Below are 19,009 nucleotides of genomic sequence, written 5' to 3' on the forward strand. Positions count from 1 at the left end.
GTGGCTATATTTCATGTATGTGCATGTTCAGATAAAATAAATGAATAAAATAAACAACTCAGATGAAATTGTCTGTTGTTCTTGCTGTTAGAAGTTTATCGTGTATTTCATGAGTAAACAACTTTCCACACATGTCTGCGTGCTCCTCTCCTCGCTGCGCTGCATCCGCACTGCGCCTGCGCGCTGACGTCACCGGCTCGGCCTAGGCCTCCATTTTGCAGTCGTTTCTCAACCTTTGCTGCTTCCACTGGAGCTGCGGCTGCATGAGCACATAAAGTTCACACTTGTTCCCGAGGCTGAGGAAAAACACTTGACGGACGACAGCATGGCTGACCCGGTGGCGGACGTGGAGGTTCCGGAGGGCGCGGAGGTTCGCAGACTGTCCGAGCTGAGAGTCATCGACCTGAAGGCCGAGCTGAAGAAGCGAAACCTGGACACCACGGGCGTCAAGAGCGTGTTGTCGGAGCGTCTGAAGAAGGTGCGCTGACAGCTCCCCGGTTCAACCAGTGCTCCCAGTTGCCTCACTAACCCGCATGTGACCGCTTTGTTACCTGGCCCTGTTTAAACAGTGTAAACTCAAAGCTAACATACGAGCGCCATTCACCCCAAACTGTATGCTAACGCTAGCTGTTAGCTAACGTTTGCGCCAGGCGGCTACAAGCTCCAGTTCAAAAGGCGTGTTGCACATTCCACCCTGCTTCCGTTTTAAACTCTCCTTTTATTGGTGCACTACGTTTAGCAATTTACAGTATTGCTCTCCATAAACAGGCCATCGAGGAGGAGGGCGGAAATCCGGATGAGGTCACTGTGGCTCCCGATTCTGCACCGAAGAAGAGCAACGCTGCGCCCAAACGAGCTGCCAGAGGTGAAGTCTGCAAATGCTGCACAAACATGTCTCACGCTGTATTTGTAATGTGAACATAACGCGACCCTCGTCTCATAGAAGCATCTGTGCACGGACAGTCCTCTGTCTGCAACATGATGCCAGATCTGCTGGTGTTTCCTGCATGTGCACGTTGCTCCAGTGACACTAGCTAGTATATGGTCGTATTGATCTACTTTACATATCGGTTATTATAGCTGCCACTTGCTGGATTAAGCAGATCATGCATGTTTTATGGAAACATTCCCAGTTTCCTTTTCACAAAATTTGAACATCTAATATCTGGAATTGTAGAATAATATGTAATGTAATAATGCCTGCGATCAGTGTTTGATAAGAAAGAAATGTCTGCAGAAACATCTATGTAAGTGCTGCAGCTGCAAAATGTATATCCAAACTAGGGATGGACAATTGATTAATATCAATCTGATTATCTCAAAATTATCAGACTAAAAAACAGATGAGCCACAGCCGGTATTTAACAAAAATCAAATGTACTCTAGTTATTTGATTTTAGACAATTTCCTTTAATTCCGCTCAGACAATTGTAGTAATGCAAATGCAATTAACTTTTACCTCTTAAGTGATACTTTTTTTGTTTAGGGCTGGGCAATAAAACAGTAGCAATAATTAACGCTGTATCATTTTATTATCTTGCAATATGGGAAAGGCTCAATATATCTCTATGTATTACCCATGCGGAGGAATAACACTTAATTGATCCACCTCAGATTTGTAAAACATTTAGCTGTTTATCAAATGCTTGTCATTCTCTGCCCAGAAAGAAGAGTTAGTACCACAACCTTCACTCCGGAGCATAACTGAGACTTTAAGAGAAATAAAAATGTGACAGTCAAAATGATAATTATTGATAACAACGTTAAATAAATACATAAAAATGTAACATTTTAAGGCACATTGTCCAGCCCTATTGGAAACACTGACCTGTAAGACACCAGATGAAGACTTTGCTTAGACTCAAATATTTTGTTTGTAGACACAAGACCAGAGAATGATGAACCAGAGGACAGCCCTGTTGAGGAGGACTCTCATGATGGACATGTAAGTGTTTGCACTGTAAGTACCACTCTTTAGAAACTTTAGAGTTGCTAGGCTCTCAGTATTGATTTCACATTGTTTCTAACAAAGTCCCATTTTCTTTGTCAGGAGGATTCACAAGATGATCAAGAGAACATGCAGGAGATGGACATCCTCGACATGAACGTGCTGGATGAGACGGAGAATGATAATGGAATACCGGCTGAGGATGACGAGAATGAAGCGGAATATTTGCAGGGAGATGATGATGATGATGAAGTGATGAATGAACAACATGACAATAAAGCTTTGGAGTCAGAAGATGAAGCGAAAGCTCCAGAGGTAAAATGAGATGAACAACTTATCCACTCGTTTTTATTTTATAGATGAGAAAGTTTTAATGTTGCTGTGCTTGTGTGAAATTTAGCAGATGGACGAGTCTGAGGTGTTGGACAAAGATGAAAATATGACATGCTCATCGATCAATAAGGTATGTTCTTTCATAATTTGAAACTTGTGATATAGTAGAACTAAGTGTCACAAACAGTCAGTTTAATATAGACTTCCCCCCCCTCTCAGGATCCAGATGCAGACGACGCGAGAGAAGACACAGGTACTTTAGAGAGTGGTTGATGAAAAGATGGCGACATCTTTGCAAAGTGTTGAGCTTGGAATGCAAACACTTAGATTAGGAAGAGACTGGAAGCCCAAAGGAAGTTGCTGGCTTTGTGCTGAAATTGATTATCCATAATTCATAATTTCACCACAATATTGGTCAAGTTACCAGTGATGTTCTTCAATTAGTAAAATAGCAGTGGTTAACAAGTTGATGCACATCGACAGCAATTACATTTCATGGTCGGGGAGGTTTGAGCTCTTGCAGGTGAATGCAGTGTTTCTAGGTTGCCACATGAAGACCAAGACTAAGAAGATTCATCAAGACCCATCGGCTTTTGCATCTTTTTAAAGACACTGACTCAGAAATCAGCTGGACGTGAATATGCTGGACTTGAGCTGAAGTTCTGGTTAATATGAATGGACACTTGGAAAGTCAAAGGCTGAAAGAAGATGGACTACTTTGAGCCTCTATTGCTGCACTGCTGATCTTGTGGCTCTCCTCAGCACTGAACTCTTTGTCTGCTTTGGATCAGGTGAACAAAATGAAGTGGTTCAACTTGAGTGTTAGCCGCACTAGTTGCTTGGTTGTCCCCCAGCCTTTGGGTTCTCTTCCAGTCTCTCGTCAGGGTCTACATCATGGTTTTAATACATAGTTCTAAGAGCACAGGACAGTGGTCATGACGTTCCTAATCCAGGCCTTGCCAGTTCCTCGTTAACCATTGCTGTGTTTCAGAAGTGATTAAACTCTGTGCCATTCTATTCCTGTTAAATCCGTAGAAAATGACAAAGTAGCCGGGTCTTGTTTATCTGAGCCGCTTATCGAAGATCGCCACCAGAGCGACGAGACGAGCCCTGAAGATGACCAAGCCGCCACCGCCGGAGGGGAAGACAGTGTGTCCGACACTGGTTCCAAGTCCGACAAAGCCGCCTCGGGAGATGTGGAGAGCGACCGGGATGTTGTGGAGACTGACACCAAAGAGGTAGGGGACGCCCTAAATGTCCCAGAAGAGACCATGGACGCTGAAAACAAAAGCTCGCAGGCTGTTAGTATAAGCGAACAGGGCGCTCTGGGTGAAACTGTTGATTCAGAAATTGGGTCTAAGAAGGGTGAGGAGGATGAGAAGACAGAAGAAGAGAAAGCAGCTGCGGACTCAGCCTCGACAGTGAAAGAGTCCTCTTCTGTAGAGGGCGATGATCAGAAAAAGAGGTTTGTTGCTTTCTGTCTACTAGAAACCAAAATGGCTATCTCTGTTGCATTGGCTCCTTTGTGCTAGAAACAATTGGATGATCTTTTGGAGGTAAAATGTTCTTTGCATTTTGTCTTTTGTCTTGTTTTCATTTGTCGTGCCTCGCGCTCTGTGCACCCTGTTACCACTTTATTACCCTTTAGGCGCAATGAATTGGGATTGTCATAAGGTATATTTATTCACTGTTAAAGCACGCACTAAGGTACATAATGGGCTGATCACTGTCAATTATTGTTATAAATCATTAAACACAGTACATTTGTGTGAGGAGATCCCAGGTGCCCTCATGTCCTGCATTTTCATGTTTTTTTTGTTTGTCTTTAGCTCTGAGGAAAAAGATGGTAAGACTGAGTCAAAAGATGAAAATGGTGAGTGAGTCAAGGGGTTTCTTTCTTATTCTGGTCATTTATATTTATTGAACATGTGCATATTGACTTATTGTGTGTATGTGCAGCTGCTGGAAGTGGTGCTGCAGCAAGCAGCGGTAGAAATCTGTGGGTTAGCGGTCTCTCTTCCACTACCAGAGCGACTGATCTGAAGACACTATTCAGCAAATATGGCAAGGTTAGTCTATACAACTTTGTTAGACCATTGTCACCAGGGTTTGAATTTGTAAATGTCCTGTATGTAAATTAAAATGTATAATTTCCCTCCATTCCATGTTCACTTCTTCTTCCTCTGTCATTGCATTCCCTCTCATATCTCTCCACCTTGTAGGTTGTTGGAGCTAAGGTGGTGACCAACGCCAAAAGCCCCGGGGCTCGCTGCTATGGCTTCGTCACCATGTCCTCCACAGAGGAGGCCACCACGTGTATCAGCCACCTTCACAGAAATGAGTTGCATGGAAAGATGATCTCTGTGGAGCGGGTGAGTGTTGAGGCAGGACGTTTGCTTTTGCAGCTGTTTTTCTAATAACTCAAGTCCCACCCAGATGAGCTGCATAGATCATTTATCACATGCTACAGGCTAATGCCTCACAAAGCAATCAATAATAGAAAAGATGACAATAAAAAGTTACTGTGATAAAATATATATTTAACAACACTAAACTTTTGGTCAAACAAAAAAGAATAAGATAAATAATTATATTTGGGACTGCTAATATCAGAACACAAGTTTCCTTTATTTTTTAATTTATTTAATTTGAACATCTTAAAATGTTTCCTATTAATCTGATACTTATAAAATGGTCGTTATTGTTCGTTTTTCATTGTTTGGTTGGATCAGTGTGTGAAATTGAACCTGTCGATTTGACTCTTATGATCAAACATGTTTCTGTTTAAACACTGAAGGCTAAAAATGAGCCAGCGGGGAAAAAGCCAGCAGACAAGAATGACGTCAAGAAAGACAGGAGACACTCCACCGACTCCAAGTAAGACCCTTCACAACAGTCTGATACAAAAAATGACTCAGCAGTATTTTGATGCAGTCCTTAAAATATCTTAGGTGCGTACTTCTTTAGCTTCGGGTGACCCTGTTGTAGGGCTGTGCGATTAAATGTATCGAAACGGACATTTATAACCTCTAACCGACTTAATCCTGCTCATGTCGGTTCATTGGTTAATACTAAATGAAGTAACGCAATGGCATCGTCCAGCAGCCCAACCCTAATCTGAACAGTACTGAAAAGTCCAACCTTTTGCACGCAAATAAAAGAATCGTTTATTAATCATAATTCAGGTAAAAGTTTGAAATAATCATGATATGGATTTGAAGTTATATCGCCCTACCCTGCTGTAACCTTAGCAGTTAAGAGTTCCTGAGCTTTTATAAATCAGGAGTGGAAGTGCTGTCAACTGTATTGAGAAAAGTAAACCAGTCACCGAACTCCAGATTGTTTTTATAAAGTTTGTCATTGTAATAGTGATAATGCTTATACTGTAAATATATTTTGTAGGTCTGATGGAAAGGATGAGAAATCTGAGGGAGAAGGAAAAGATGGCAAAGGTGAGAAAAGTTGACGCTGGAAAAAGTTGCCTCTCAAAACCATGAATTTTTTCTTCATTTATTCCTAATGATATTAACTATTTTTTTTTTACAGGGCGAAATGAGAGGACTGTAGTTATGGACAAGTCCAAGGGAGAACCCGTCATCAGCGTCAAAACCAAAAGCAAAGAGCGAGTAAGTGAAAATATAAACCCATAACTGCTACACTTGATTTACCACAGATGGCACGCTTTGTGTAATATACAATATGTAACTGTGGGCTTTTGTAATCAGCATTCAACTTACAATTTTCTTCCATCCTCTGTTTCCCTCTCTTCTTTCTCCAGAGCTCAAAGAGTCGTGACCGTAAGTCACCCAGTAAAGAAAAGAAAGACATCCTGTCATTCGACCAGATCAAGGAGCAGAGGGAGAGGGAGCGGCAGAGACAGCGTGAGAGGGAGGTCCGGGAGGTGGAGAGACGCAGATTCACGTAAGGAGCAAACAATTCATCTAGAAACGATAATCTCATTCTACTCCAATCTGGTCAATCAAAATTAAGGAAGGATTTTTGTTTTACTTCTTGAAATTGTTATTTTGTGGATGCCCCTGTGAAATATCGTTTTTACAGAAGTGGCTTTTTTTTCTGTAGAATAGAAATAGATGCTATTTACAAAAAAAATTTGAGTTAGGTTTGATCAGTATGATTCTATACTGGACTTTATCTATAGTTATTATCTTAGTTACTCACTGAACAGACATTATTCTTCACTGTTGACTTTCAGTGACCGTGATCGTGACAACCGCCCGGATCGTGAGCGTGAGCGAATCCGTCTGTTCAGGGAGAGAGAGGAGAGAAAACACCTGCTGCGGAAAAGACACTGGCTTGAGGTAATAAAAAATAAATTCTCTTACATTTTTCTTGGAAATTTCTTTCTCTCACTGCGTAGCTGTCTGTGTTCTTTCCCACATTTCTTGCATTATACTCTTTGGATTCGGATCATAGTTTTTAAAAATATACACTTTTTACAATTATAACGTTAAAAGATTTAATAATTCCAATTTGTCGAAACTCTTATTCTCCCAGGTGTAGTTTTTTAATGCATATATGATGTAAGAGCTGCTGATAGTAATGATGAATATCTTGATCCCAGGCTGAGAGGCAGCGCCTTGATGCAGACCGTATGGAGCGTCAGTTCCTGGAGCGTGAAAGGCTTCGTATAGAATATGAGCGGCGGCGTGAGCAGGAAAGGATCCTCAGGGAGCGAGAGGAGCTGAAACGGCAGCAGGACCAGTTGCGTTATGAGCAGGACCGACGCCCCGTTAAGAGGCCGTATGACATGGACAACAGGTAAATAATAACTGACAGGGTGGTTTTGTGATGCTGCTCCGTACGATTGACGAATGAACTTAAAACTCAGTTAAAGCAATATTTCACTCAACTTCTTAATCTATGGTAAGATGTCACTGATATGTTTTTCTTCTATATTTCAGGAAAGACGATTGGCCTGAGAAGCGCATAGCCTTGGATGACCGATGCGGCCGCTCAGACTTTGGACGACAGGAACGTTACCAGGACTTTGACCACAGAGACCGCGGCCGATACCAGGATGACTTGATGCTGGACAGGCGAGATACCACTCGTGGCATAGGTGCAGACCGAGATGGTCAGGTAAGAGAAGCTGTCATCGGCTTGGTGTGTAACTGACACAAGCATCAGTGGTGTGCAGCTACTCGAACAACAATCTTTGACACCTTGAATTCTGTCTCATCTTCTTACAGCACTTCTCAGACAGGTCAGACAGACATAGCAGAGAGGGCCGAGAGCCCTGGACTGGAGGATACGACAAGCGCATGAACCCCAGGTGAGCTGACCTTCAGTTTAAGCCATATTTAAGAGGCAGATGTAGAAATGTTTACTGAAAGAGTGGGGGAAAAAATGTAAAAGATATTTGTTGTTCTTTTTTTAGGGAAGGAGGTCGAGACTGGGAATCTGGACGGAAGTTGGAAGGAGACAGAACATGGCAAAGTATGAATACGTATGCTATATTGTGTCTTTAATGACGATACTGTGATTTACATTTAAAGTCCACTTGGATTGCAGTGCAGATGAAATGAAGGAAAATGATGTATAGTTTGTATCCTGCTTAGTTGCAGTCTACATGTTTAACTGCTGTGGTCCTGATGTTTTGCTTTTCAATTCCAGGTAGAGACGGTGCTATTCCAGGCCAGAGCCACATTGCACGTGGAGGGATGGCAGGGTGCGTAGTGATCATCAGCCCACTCATTGTTGATATACGAGATGTTCCGATAACATTTTCCCCTTCCTGGTACCAAGTCTGATCCCAGGTCTTTGCTTATTGGCCGATACTGAGCATCGATCTGCTACCAGTACATTTAATATATATCAACCTTTATGATGTATTTTAACAGTACCGCTACTAACCCAGTATGTAAGTGATGATTGATATCATTGTTGTATGGCCTATTGCTCGTGTTGCGAGTGGCAACACTAGTACCATACCTTGAAACTGAAGGCAAGTTGCTGTTTTACTCGTTGAAGCTTAAAACGCTACACTTCTTGAAATCACTTCTTCACCGCTCTAAAACAGCACTTGCCAGTGGCCGTACAGCACTACTGCTGGAGCAATGAAGAAGTGATTTCCAGGAAACGAAAACTGCAGTTTTATCTGGGTGAAACTAATATACTGAAAAGACGTGGTAACAGATCCATGCATAGATTCACGTACTCGACATTTTAGGCACTATCGCGGATGCTGGTATTGGAACATCTCTTGTTGATATGAGCTTGTTTGTCTTTGAAGGCATCACAGAATTGGCCAGCACAGTTTGTTAGACCGATGTTGATCTTTGCCTCTGTTTTGTCTCACCAGCCGTGGAGGTTACATCAACACAGGAACATCTCAGTCTCTCTCTGGAGCTCTGAACCGACAGAACCAGCTGATGCAGGGCAGCGGGCTGCAGGGTGGAGCTTTTGGTCGACGCTACTGATGTGTGTATCTGAAGACACTAGTGGGACTCTTTCATGAGATCACATCATGGAGGACGTGGCCATCTTGTTTTTGTAAATGTTTTGTCTTAAATGTGATTTTTTTATTTTTTTCTCTTTTTTTTTTTTCCACAATTCCAATCCACATTTGATGGAAACCTTTATCTTTCTTGTTGGTTCTCCATTTTTTTGTGACTTAGTGATTTTCTGCCTTGTATTTATGGTTCAGTCCATCCTACCTTGTTTGTTCACATCAGAGCTCCATTTTCAATGCAGATGTTTAATAGACACCTACATCCCGTAAATCGATGGACGTCATCAGTTTCCCATCTTTATCCCAGTTTACATCAGGAACAAAGTTTTTCGTTCTCATTAAATTAATCTTTGTTGCAGTTCAGAGCTTAGGTCTCATTTAGACATTTTTGTCTTTTTAAAACAAATGGACGGTAAGATCTCCCTGCTGAAGAAAATGTTTTTAAATTAAAAGACTGATTATCCGAGCTTACTTTTTTATATTTCAATCACCGCATCTTTGTACATAGCGTTTGGTTAGTGTGATTATCAGACAATGGTAGTACATCCCCTTGAACTGTGTATGTGGGCACAGCTCTGTGATTAAAATCTCAAATTAACTGAATTGTGGTGTTGCAGCACAAGTTTTCTGTAACTAAAATCTGTTTTTAGATTTTGTTCATAAAGTTTAGTTTTCTTGTCCTTCTGTTTTGGTTTATTATGTCAGGGTTAAATTCACAGGTTGAAATAGCCCACAATCTTTAAACAGTTAAAAGATTGTTCATATATTTGTGTTGCTATTAAAACAAATGCCTTTCAGAGCATATTTGCTCATATTTATCAAAACAAATCTGAATTCACAGAGGTTGTGTGATGCACTGAAGCATCTGATTGAAATTTTCAACCTTTTAAGAATATACTGCATAAGCTCGTTACAAGAATTTCTTGGGTCATGCACCCAACGTCGCTCTTTGAACTCAACAATGTTACGTCACAACTAAACTTTTGTGAGCCTGGTTCTAGTGTCACATAGTGTATCTCCTGGACAATCATACTACTGCTTAAACTTTTCCAAATCACAGGCAGTGTCACCCAGTGAAAATGGATTCATTATACATGGTTTTTTCAACCTCCAGCCCAGACTAAAGAAATGAGATGAGAAGCTGGTTGTTGCATTAATAAAACCAGTGGATGAACTGGTTAGTATCCAGTCATTCCCTCTCTACACACCTCAGTGTTTCCCCTAATATTGTCTTTGCTGTTTTCATGTCAGAGTGTATATTCATTTTCAACTGGAAATGTTTTAGATGATTGTGGATCTAACTTCTGTAATTCAGGTTATGAGTTCTCTTATTCACAACATATTTATGTTTACTTATCTTGTACCTGTAGAGTTCTGAACAAACTTGCAAACTTGATATATGTATTTTTTAGCAATACTGCTGACCTCCTGTCATAACAAACCGATGTCTGCATTCAGCACTTTGCGATGTTGCCATAGTCACTGGAATCCTCCTAACCCATCAGTCTAGATCTGTTTTATATGAAAATATGTGAAGAAGACAAGTAGTTCACGAAACCAGTCCACATTTCCCTGTTATTTTCCTATTGCCACTAGAGGGTGTCATATAATCACGAATATCAGTTGAAACTTATGCTTTTATTCAGTTGATCCTATTAAATTGACAGAATGGAGCAGATTAATTGACTGTGAGTGAATGCAACTGTAGAATCAGCATTGAGAGCAAATACAATATTACAAGCCAGTGTGATGACTGGGTGAAAGAAAGTCAGTGAATCTGCAGATAAACATTCTTGCTTCCCTGCGGACACGAATAACAGAACCCCCAAAGGAAAACAGACGTATTAGACATGACTTGTGGGTGAGAGGCTGTTGGGGAATAAAATCAGACACGAACCAGGATCCCCGCGGCTGGTTTTCCTTTTTCATCCTCTCACCCCAAATTGCTTTGAACGCTTCTTAAATAGCCAGATGTAGAAGGAACAGCTTAAATCAACATGATGTGAACCACCGGGGAGACGAGCACAAAGGGTCTGAGGTGGAGAAACACACACCACTGAACCTCCATGTCACCCCCACGCTGTGCAACATCATTTACCCACATTCTGGGACAGATTCCTCCACTAAACCTGCGTTTATTTTCTCTGACGTCCTTCAGGTCTGTGTATGAGAAGTGTCTCTCTGCTCTTTCTTACTTCCTGCATATCTACATCTATAAGAAACAAACCATTTGTCCACAGATGAAAGTAGCTCAGATGTTGCCCTGAGTTTATTGTAGTTGTGTGCTGCCTGTGATCTGTTTTTAATTGTGTGAGATCTTTTGTCTGTTTGGCTCGTTGGATTAGTCAAGGATATTTTCTCTTTACAAGCTTTGCAGACCTGGATCAGGGCAGTTTATCAGATTCTTCCTGACAGATCCTCTCAGGCTTGGTTTGAATGGACGGAGAGTAACTGATCAGACTTCTTCAAATCTATCCACTTATCTTGTCTGGGGCTTTGACTGGGCCGCTCTAGAGACTTGACCCCACACTACTCCACTGTTGGCTGGACGCTCGGGGTCACCGTCGTGCTGAAAGGTGAACTGTCCCCCACAGTCCCCGGTCACGTGGCCTCTGGTCCAGGTTTTCTTGTAGGAGTTTCCTGCTTTCGGAGAACCACAGGGTGGAAAGATCTGCAACACATTACATTGTGAAGGGGCCTGAATACTTCCTGAAGCCATGTATTCCACAAAAGGATTCTACAATGAGCATATGCATTTTAAAATCAGACTGAATCTGCAGAATGCATCATTATAGTGTCAATTATCAATTTCAGTTCATGAACTTTTGAATAGTGAGTTTAATTGTCAGTCAAAAGCTGGGTCTGATATTTGGGTTGTATCTATTTTTACTGGCTACTGACTTTACAAGCTGTAAAGAATTTAGCTGTAATCTGCATTTTCTTTATTTTACAATTGAGGTTCTCTCTTATTTCATGATCTTACTGTATGTAGACATATATAAGTTGATGTGTGCAGGGGCCAGAGACACACCTCTCTATCCTACACGTGAGAAACAGTAGAATTCACATCACTCAGCAGATCTTCAGGAAGATCTTCTGCCACGTTTCATTGCTTTGCTCGTTTTCTGAATTTAGTGGCGGTGCGTGTGAGACGCTGCAGCAGGGGAGCTCAGTCGGACTCGTACATTTGTGTTGCAATGTTTTCATTCGATGGGACGCTCATGTGCTTAAGCTCTTCTTGTGCTGCCGCCCTGAGACCACCACAGGTGAATCCACCAGGAGCCTCCTCACCCGGAGCTGAGAGAAAACAAAGCTGAGACAACATCCTTTTTATGTTTCAGCAGGGGTGAAGCTCAGAATAGCAGCCTGACCTGCAGCAGAGAGAAGGTCTGCAGTGTCCCGGGCCATATGCAGAGACAGAGGTAGATCCACATAGACAGTGTGAACAGATAGATGTAATGTTTTCATGCATTTTTCCCAGTTAAAGACTAAAGCACTCATTTAAAAACTGGAAGTGAAAAAAAACCCAACATCCACTCTGTTTTCAAGTGTATTCATTTGAGTTTCTTTAAAGGTCCAGTGTGTAATAATTTGGGGACCTGTCAGTCGAAAACAAAATGATCACCCCCATGTTTCTACAGTAGCCTAGAATGGACAAACATAATATGTCACCTGAAGGTCACACAAATGGAAGAGGAGAGTGAGGTGAGATGTTTCCACTTACTTCTGATATGCAGCTTCACCACTAGATGTCACTAAATCCCACACACTGAACCTTTAAAGAATTCTCCACTGGTTTTGCATTGTAATCCTGTAACACTATCAGAATCAATAGATACATTTGAAACACAACACATTTTGAAGCAACAGACTCAGAGATGTTACCTGTTTTGTTAAATCTCACACAGCACCCACTTCATCCACAATGCATCTTGACAGGCGGTAGTTTTGTCAGAAATTCATGTGTGTTATGCTACAGGCTAGTGTCTATAACCTCAAGTGGAGATGAGAAGTAGATTACAGAAATATGGCAAGTTCACTCCTTTCAATCTCACAAGAAGATTTCTTTCATCTTCAAACGTATTGACTGATACAATCTGTGGCTCTTTTATGGATCTAATTATGGAGAAGGTGAGTACTTTGAACGTGAGAAATTTAAAGAATTTATGAGTATGTTATTGTAACTCTTAAAACAGATTTCAGTTCAGGGTTTCTAAAGAATTTGGGCAAAACCATAAAGAGACAAGTAACAACAGACAACATGGACGAGGAGGCAAATCCTTCATTCCTTATTTCCTTCCCTTCTGGGTGCAGTCTACTGAGCGCTGTTGTAAGAACAGGTTTGTCACAATCGTATCTGCAGAACATCGTGATGCAAACCAAGTCCCAAAAACATTTCACCCAGACAGATGAAAAGAGAGCAAAGATCAGATGGGATCCAGGCCGAGTCTGCACAGTCCAAGACCTCATCAGAGAGAGACACAAGTGGAGAGTCAACCAACAATCGATTTTTTAAATAATGACGTAGTTTGATGTATAAATAAAAAACATTATAAAATGTATGTAGCTCCTTTCAAAACACAGTTAAATGGTGCTTTACAAGTTAGAAATGAAAAATTGAAGGCAAACAACAGGAAAAACCTAAAAAGCATTTTGAAGAACACACAGCATTAGAAATAAAAGGTTAAATAAGACATTTTAAAGAGGACAAGGAGTCTGTTCTGTTCTGACTGAAAAGGCCCGCTCTCCTCTAATCCAAACCGGGGGGGGGGGGGGGGGGGGGGGGGGGGGGTCGTGAAGGCATGATAATGTATGTTTGCATTTTGTAGTTTATCAGGGTGCACAATAATTGAACTAATTTTAACAGGAAAGTCGACAGGGATCTGAATCAACATTATACGAAGGACTTGGTTAGTTCTACATGTGCAGCCTTTTCTCTCCGCTGCCAGTTAGACGTCTCCTGAGACAGTTATAATGCAACAGTTATGAAATGTCTTCTTTCTCCTGAGTGGGGACATGAGTGAGTTGAGAAAGTCTGGTCAGACTGTTGCTGCTGACTGCTGCACATCCAGTGACCTGAGCCTCCATTTTACACCAGCATGACCATCTGTCTTCATGAACCGAACATAGGACTCATTCATGCTTCTGCTCTGCTGCATTCCACTCATAACATACAGATAAACCATGACCACATGTGTGCACTGCATAAGTGCTTACGTAATGTTAATGCATGAAATTGGTGGAAAACTGGACTGAGCAGATGCAGACTCTGTGTTTAAGTAAGTTATTTGGCCGCCACGTTCCACCAGAACAAGCCTCAGAACTCCACTGGAGGAATGAACAGCCATTCTTCCAGAGGATATTCCCTCATTTCAGATTTGGTTGATGGTGGAGGGTATTCAACTGGGGTGAGATCTGGTGGCTATGAATACCCATCAAACCCTAGATGGGGGCATTGCCATCCTGGAAAACACCAGTCTCCTCACGATGGAAATGTTTCATCATTGGATAAATGACTCAGAACAACTTTGTAGTGATTTACATTAACTCGTCTTTCTGAAGGAATAAGAGGACGCAAAACCCAATCTCTACAAACAGAGTGTGAAGGTGTGAGAGAGTGTGAGTCACTCACACACGGCAAGTTGGTGTTGTGTCTTGCGGCACGTGGAATGGGGAGACTGGGATTAAACTGCTGACCTTCTGGTTAGTGGCCAATCCGCTCTACATCCTGATCCACAGCCGCCCCGTGTGAATATATAACAGTGGTCAGGGGCAACAGACTCAGAATTCACACACACAGATTTCGGCTAAAACATCTGAATTAGCAGAGATATCAAAATCAGGCAAAAGGCAAAAATAACTCAGAGGATCTACGGTCATACATGTTGGAACTATTACTTAACAAAGTGCTGGAATGCTGAACTTAAAGGTAAACTAAGATAAACTCCGAGACTAAATACTTAAAGAGGAGTGGAGACATTGAGACACATTAGAGCAGGAGTGGGTCACCAAGACAGCTGGAAACACAGGAGGATCAGGAAACAAGACAAGATGTGAGTATCAAAATAAAACAGGGAACAAGGCAACACGCAGAATAAAATAGAAACTTAACTACAGCAAAAATGTGACGAATTAATCTGTAGGCGAGGGACAAGAATTTAGAGCCTGGTTTGAGTCTGGTTTGAGTCTGGTTTGATTCTGGTTTGAGTCTGGTTTGACCAATTCGAGTGAAGCTTCGGTTGCCTGCAGGCAAACAGTTGGAGTGGAAAAGAGGAGGAACACCCAAGCAGGTTTTTTAATTTACCTGCATTCATATGCAGATAGCCGTTAATCGAGATGAGCCAAAATGTCCCCTGGACCCAAAGTACCTACAAAAAGTATCACTGAGCGAAACGTTCAACTCGAACCTCTTCTGTTCTCCTCACATATCAAAGTGCACAAGCAGCACGGTCATCAAAGCTTCAGACCCTATTCACTGATGTTTTTTCCCCATTCTTCTAAATGCAGACGTCACTTCAGCCACTGTTCCTCTTGAAACACCAGCCAATCCAGTTTTTGTGCCTGATGCTGCATCTGTGCCCCAGGAATGAACACTCTTTTAAAAGTCACTGAGATTTTCTTGATACAGAATCAGCTGCTCAGTGTTTGTGCCACAGACTGGATGAGTGCTGAATTGACCCATACATCGGGCCTGCGTGGAAACATCTGCATTCGTCGAGTTTCTCCTCTTATTTATTCAGGTGTTTCTTTCAATCTCGCACCCATCTGAATATGCACGCTGCCATGTGTGCATGTATCTGTAGCTCTCGATGACCTGATTTACAAACCACATACAGCAACAGATGTACGGCCTCCAGCCCATATATTCCTCTGTGTGTGTGTGTGTGTGTGTGTGTGTGTGTGTGTGTGTGTGTGTGTGTGTGTGTGTGTGTGTTAATGTACATAGACGTGTGAAAACATAATTGTTGGTTTGCAATCTCATGGAGGAGCTAGTTGAACTTGTTGCTGAACATAAACATTCCTCTGCACGTACAGTACATACAGCACATGCACACACACACAGGCTTATTTAACGGGCAGACAAAAATGTCCTAATGACCTGCTGCATGGAACAGGTACACGGGTTCGGCATCCGCACCTGGACTTAGGTTTTATATGTATCTAAGTATATTTTTATGTATATGTCAAACGTGATATAGGAGAAGGTTGCTGTTTCTGATCTCCTGCTGATCGCATGAGGTCTCACACACACACACACACACACACACACACACACACACACACACACACACACACACACACACACACACACACACACACACACAAAAGGCTCTGCAAAAGAGGAATGACCCACAGGGGAGCCACGGAAGTGATTTTATCTGCGTTTTAACCATTCAAGGCTTGTGCATGTTCAAATAAAATCAAAATAACTGTTAGTTTTGGCGTTTCTGTGCATGCTGTGTTCTGCTGACCTTGCTGAAAAACTCTTTAATCTCCTAAATTTTACATTTTGACCCAACTTCTTTTTGGAGTACTTGTCATGGAAGTGAGGACTGAAAGCGGTGGACACACAGCACAAGGGCACAACCAAGAGATAAGCTCAGTGCGATTGGGATATAAATACCCACAGGCCCCCTGCAACATGCAAACACACACTCACATACTGTACAATTCATGGACTCAATTAATTTCCTCTTTAAGCGGCCAGCACACGTGGTTAACACAACCTCTTCATGTCAGCCCTGAATGGAGGGATAAAATACTGCCTTCCTCACAAGTCTTTCTGCGGCACTTTTATGACCTCGCTGTGTAGTAAGAGACTCGTAAAAGACTGGACTCCCACAGAGACGCCTTTCTTTCCCTCTGTCATTTAAGTCTTTTTGCCCTGTAATGGATTTATGAATGGGCAATTGCAGCAAAAAACCAACTGTGGTGTCAGATAGATTTTGCAAAGTAAATCTCATGAGAGGTTAAACCAGCTGCTTTCAGACATGCACTGAACTCCGGAGATTCTCCTCACGTTCTCCTGAGGAGGCGCATGGGTGAACGAATATGTCCGAGTGAGAGCCTCCGGTGATGATGCCTCTAACGCACAACAGATGCAAAAAATCAAACAAATGTCTCTGGGTGAAAAAGTGGAGCCACACACATGGAAGACACAGACAAAGATGTCAGGAGAGTTTGTGGTGATAAGAGCTGACGCCGGTGTCGATGTGCTGTAAACGGAATCATGTGATCTCTGCATTAATACGTCACCTCCAGCCTCAGCCTGCTGCACCCGGCTGCTCCACCTTTCGCCTGAATAATGCAGAGGATTCGCTGCTATTGTGAAGGCAGAGAATCTCTCACTGCGTTGTGCATGTTTGAAAGGCAAACTGCGGATAAAGTCCGGAGAAATGGGTCCGGACTTTATCCGCAGGCCATGTTTGACGGCACCAGCCGACTTCAAGGTTCCTGCAAAGTTTGGATGTGTTTGGACTGAGATTGCAATAAGCGACGGTGCAAACATCCAGATAACGGAGGAACAAACTATGATTTGTGTCAGTGAAGTGATGGAAAACAACGAGAGGACGACCTTGCACAGGCAGCAGTTTGCAAGAACCAAGAGAGAATTACAAAAGGAGCAAACTCCAGATCAAGATGAATTAAATTGTCATTCGATTTCAAAGTCCACAGGAAACAGCCAGTAAACAGGAGGATCAGTCGTCACATCTCCTGTCTCCTGGCGGTGGATCAAACATCTCCTTCAGGGCAGAAGCTGCACACATGCTGTGGCACAAGGGGCCCCTGCGAATACACTCACCAAGATTTATTTATGCTACATGTTGCTGTTGAACCAAATTCTCATTTTCCGGGTTTTCATAGAATCAGCCCTCTCGGTGAGTCATCAGAATGAACATTTGTATTGAGGATTTCATCATCAGTGTGTGTTTGCACGGCTGTTCAAACACGTTCGTAAAAGTCTACATTTCACTTTCTCGGATTTGTTTATGCACCGCTGATTGTAATGTTGTCACAAGTGGGAGTTGCAGAGTGTGGGTGGTTTACAGTGGTTTGCTCTTTTAAATCCCGTAAACACGTCTAAATCCCTGGAGGAAAGCGAAGCAGATACCAGTGTATTTATCGCTAATTCAAATATTTGCAAATTAGATCCAAAATACCCCCGTGCAGAGCTCAAACCCCCAGTGGATCGGGGAAGCACAGCCTGTGTGGCTCAACACAGGTTGCAGCCCAACGTAATCTGTCAGAGGTGCAAACACAGGAATGTGAATCTTCTGGGTTTGCAGAGCTCCAGAGGAAGAAAGCAGCGACAGGAAAGTGAAGGAATTCCTCCGCCGCAGGAAATCTCCTTTCTCTCTGCAGTGATCTTTTAATTTCCTCAGGAGGGATCGTGATCTGAGCCAAACGAATTTGGAGCAGAGAGGCACACGATGACATCAAACTGGGATACATCAGATCTGTGGTCAGACAAAAACACCAGTTGCTGCTTTTCTTCTGTCCATCTTCAAAGTGCACTTTCTCTCTGTCTTGTTGTAACAGCTCATCTCTCTGCAGCCTGGGTGTGTCACATACACAATGCGTAACAGTCAAGCTCAAACATTTCTGCCTTGACGCTTATCACCGCGTCTCCCTCGGGGTCAGGCAGAGTAACTGCAGAGATGGAGACTCTGATCACAGGGAGGGAGATGGGGCGTCGGCCTGCTGTCTAATGGCTGGGTTGGGCCTTCTGCTGTGACCATAAGCATCACCTTCCCAACAATCCCTGGCACACACACACACACCTAAACACATACATATACTCAGATGTATGAGATGAAAGGAAACACAAGTCTGTATTTAGAAAAACAAATATAGAGCTCAATCATGCAGAAAGTGTGAGTCTTTATTGAAGTGAAATGATGCAGTTACTTTTAATTTCTTATTTCATTTATCCAATATTTTTTTAATTAATTTTTGGTCTGAGGCTCTGGAGGCAATGGGCCCTTTTTAACAATAATAAAAAAAGAAATCATGATTAACATTGTAATGCCACTGTGAAATTTTTTAAAATAATATTAAGTCTTTAGTGTTTCAGAAAAGTTCAAATTAAAACCATTTAAATTTTATAAAATGGATTTCTATATCTGTAGTTGGTGTTGGTTGTACTTTTTACACACTAACCCAAAACCCCTAAATCTAAATAAGTTTATTCTGGTTTCTGTTGTTGAGGTTTATTTGTTTTAACAGTTTAAGTTCACAAAGGAGTAAGATCTCTG

General features: G+C 42.1%; 1 protein-coding gene across 2 annotated transcripts; it reads left to right on the forward strand.

The window, feature by feature from the left end:
- The first annotated feature begins 144 nt into the window (after positions 1 to 144).
- On the forward strand, positions 145 to 9,963 carry safb (scaffold attachment factor B). Of its 2 annotated transcripts, none has more exons than XM_034584160.1 (21): positions 145 to 478; positions 769 to 865; positions 1,881 to 1,945; positions 2,051 to 2,263; positions 2,349 to 2,411; positions 2,501 to 2,534; positions 3,317 to 3,746; positions 4,111 to 4,154; positions 4,241 to 4,350; positions 4,504 to 4,653; positions 5,079 to 5,158; positions 5,684 to 5,733; positions 5,828 to 5,907; positions 6,060 to 6,202; positions 6,495 to 6,600; positions 6,864 to 7,060; positions 7,204 to 7,381; positions 7,492 to 7,574; positions 7,680 to 7,738; positions 7,916 to 7,970; positions 8,604 to 9,963. In XM_034584160.1, the coding sequence occupies exons 1-21, from the start codon at positions 326 to 328 to the stop codon at positions 8,719 to 8,721; spliced, it is 2,508 nt and encodes an 835-aa protein (XP_034440051.1). In that variant the 5' UTR covers positions 145 to 325; the 3' UTR covers positions 8,722 to 9,963. The 2 variants fall into 2 exon arrangements, with proteins under 2 accessions (XP_034440051.1, XP_034440052.1); XM_034584161.1 differs by having other exon boundaries at positions 183 to 478; positions 2,352 to 2,411.
- Positions 9,964 to 19,009: the final 9,046 nt, after the last annotated feature.

The sequence above is a fragment of the Hippoglossus hippoglossus genome, chromosome 4 (genome assembly GCF_009819705.1).
Source record: "Hippoglossus hippoglossus isolate fHipHip1 chromosome 4, fHipHip1.pri, whole genome shotgun sequence".
In the NCBI taxonomy this organism is placed as follows: Eukaryota; Metazoa; Chordata; class Actinopteri; order Pleuronectiformes; family Pleuronectidae; genus Hippoglossus; species Hippoglossus hippoglossus.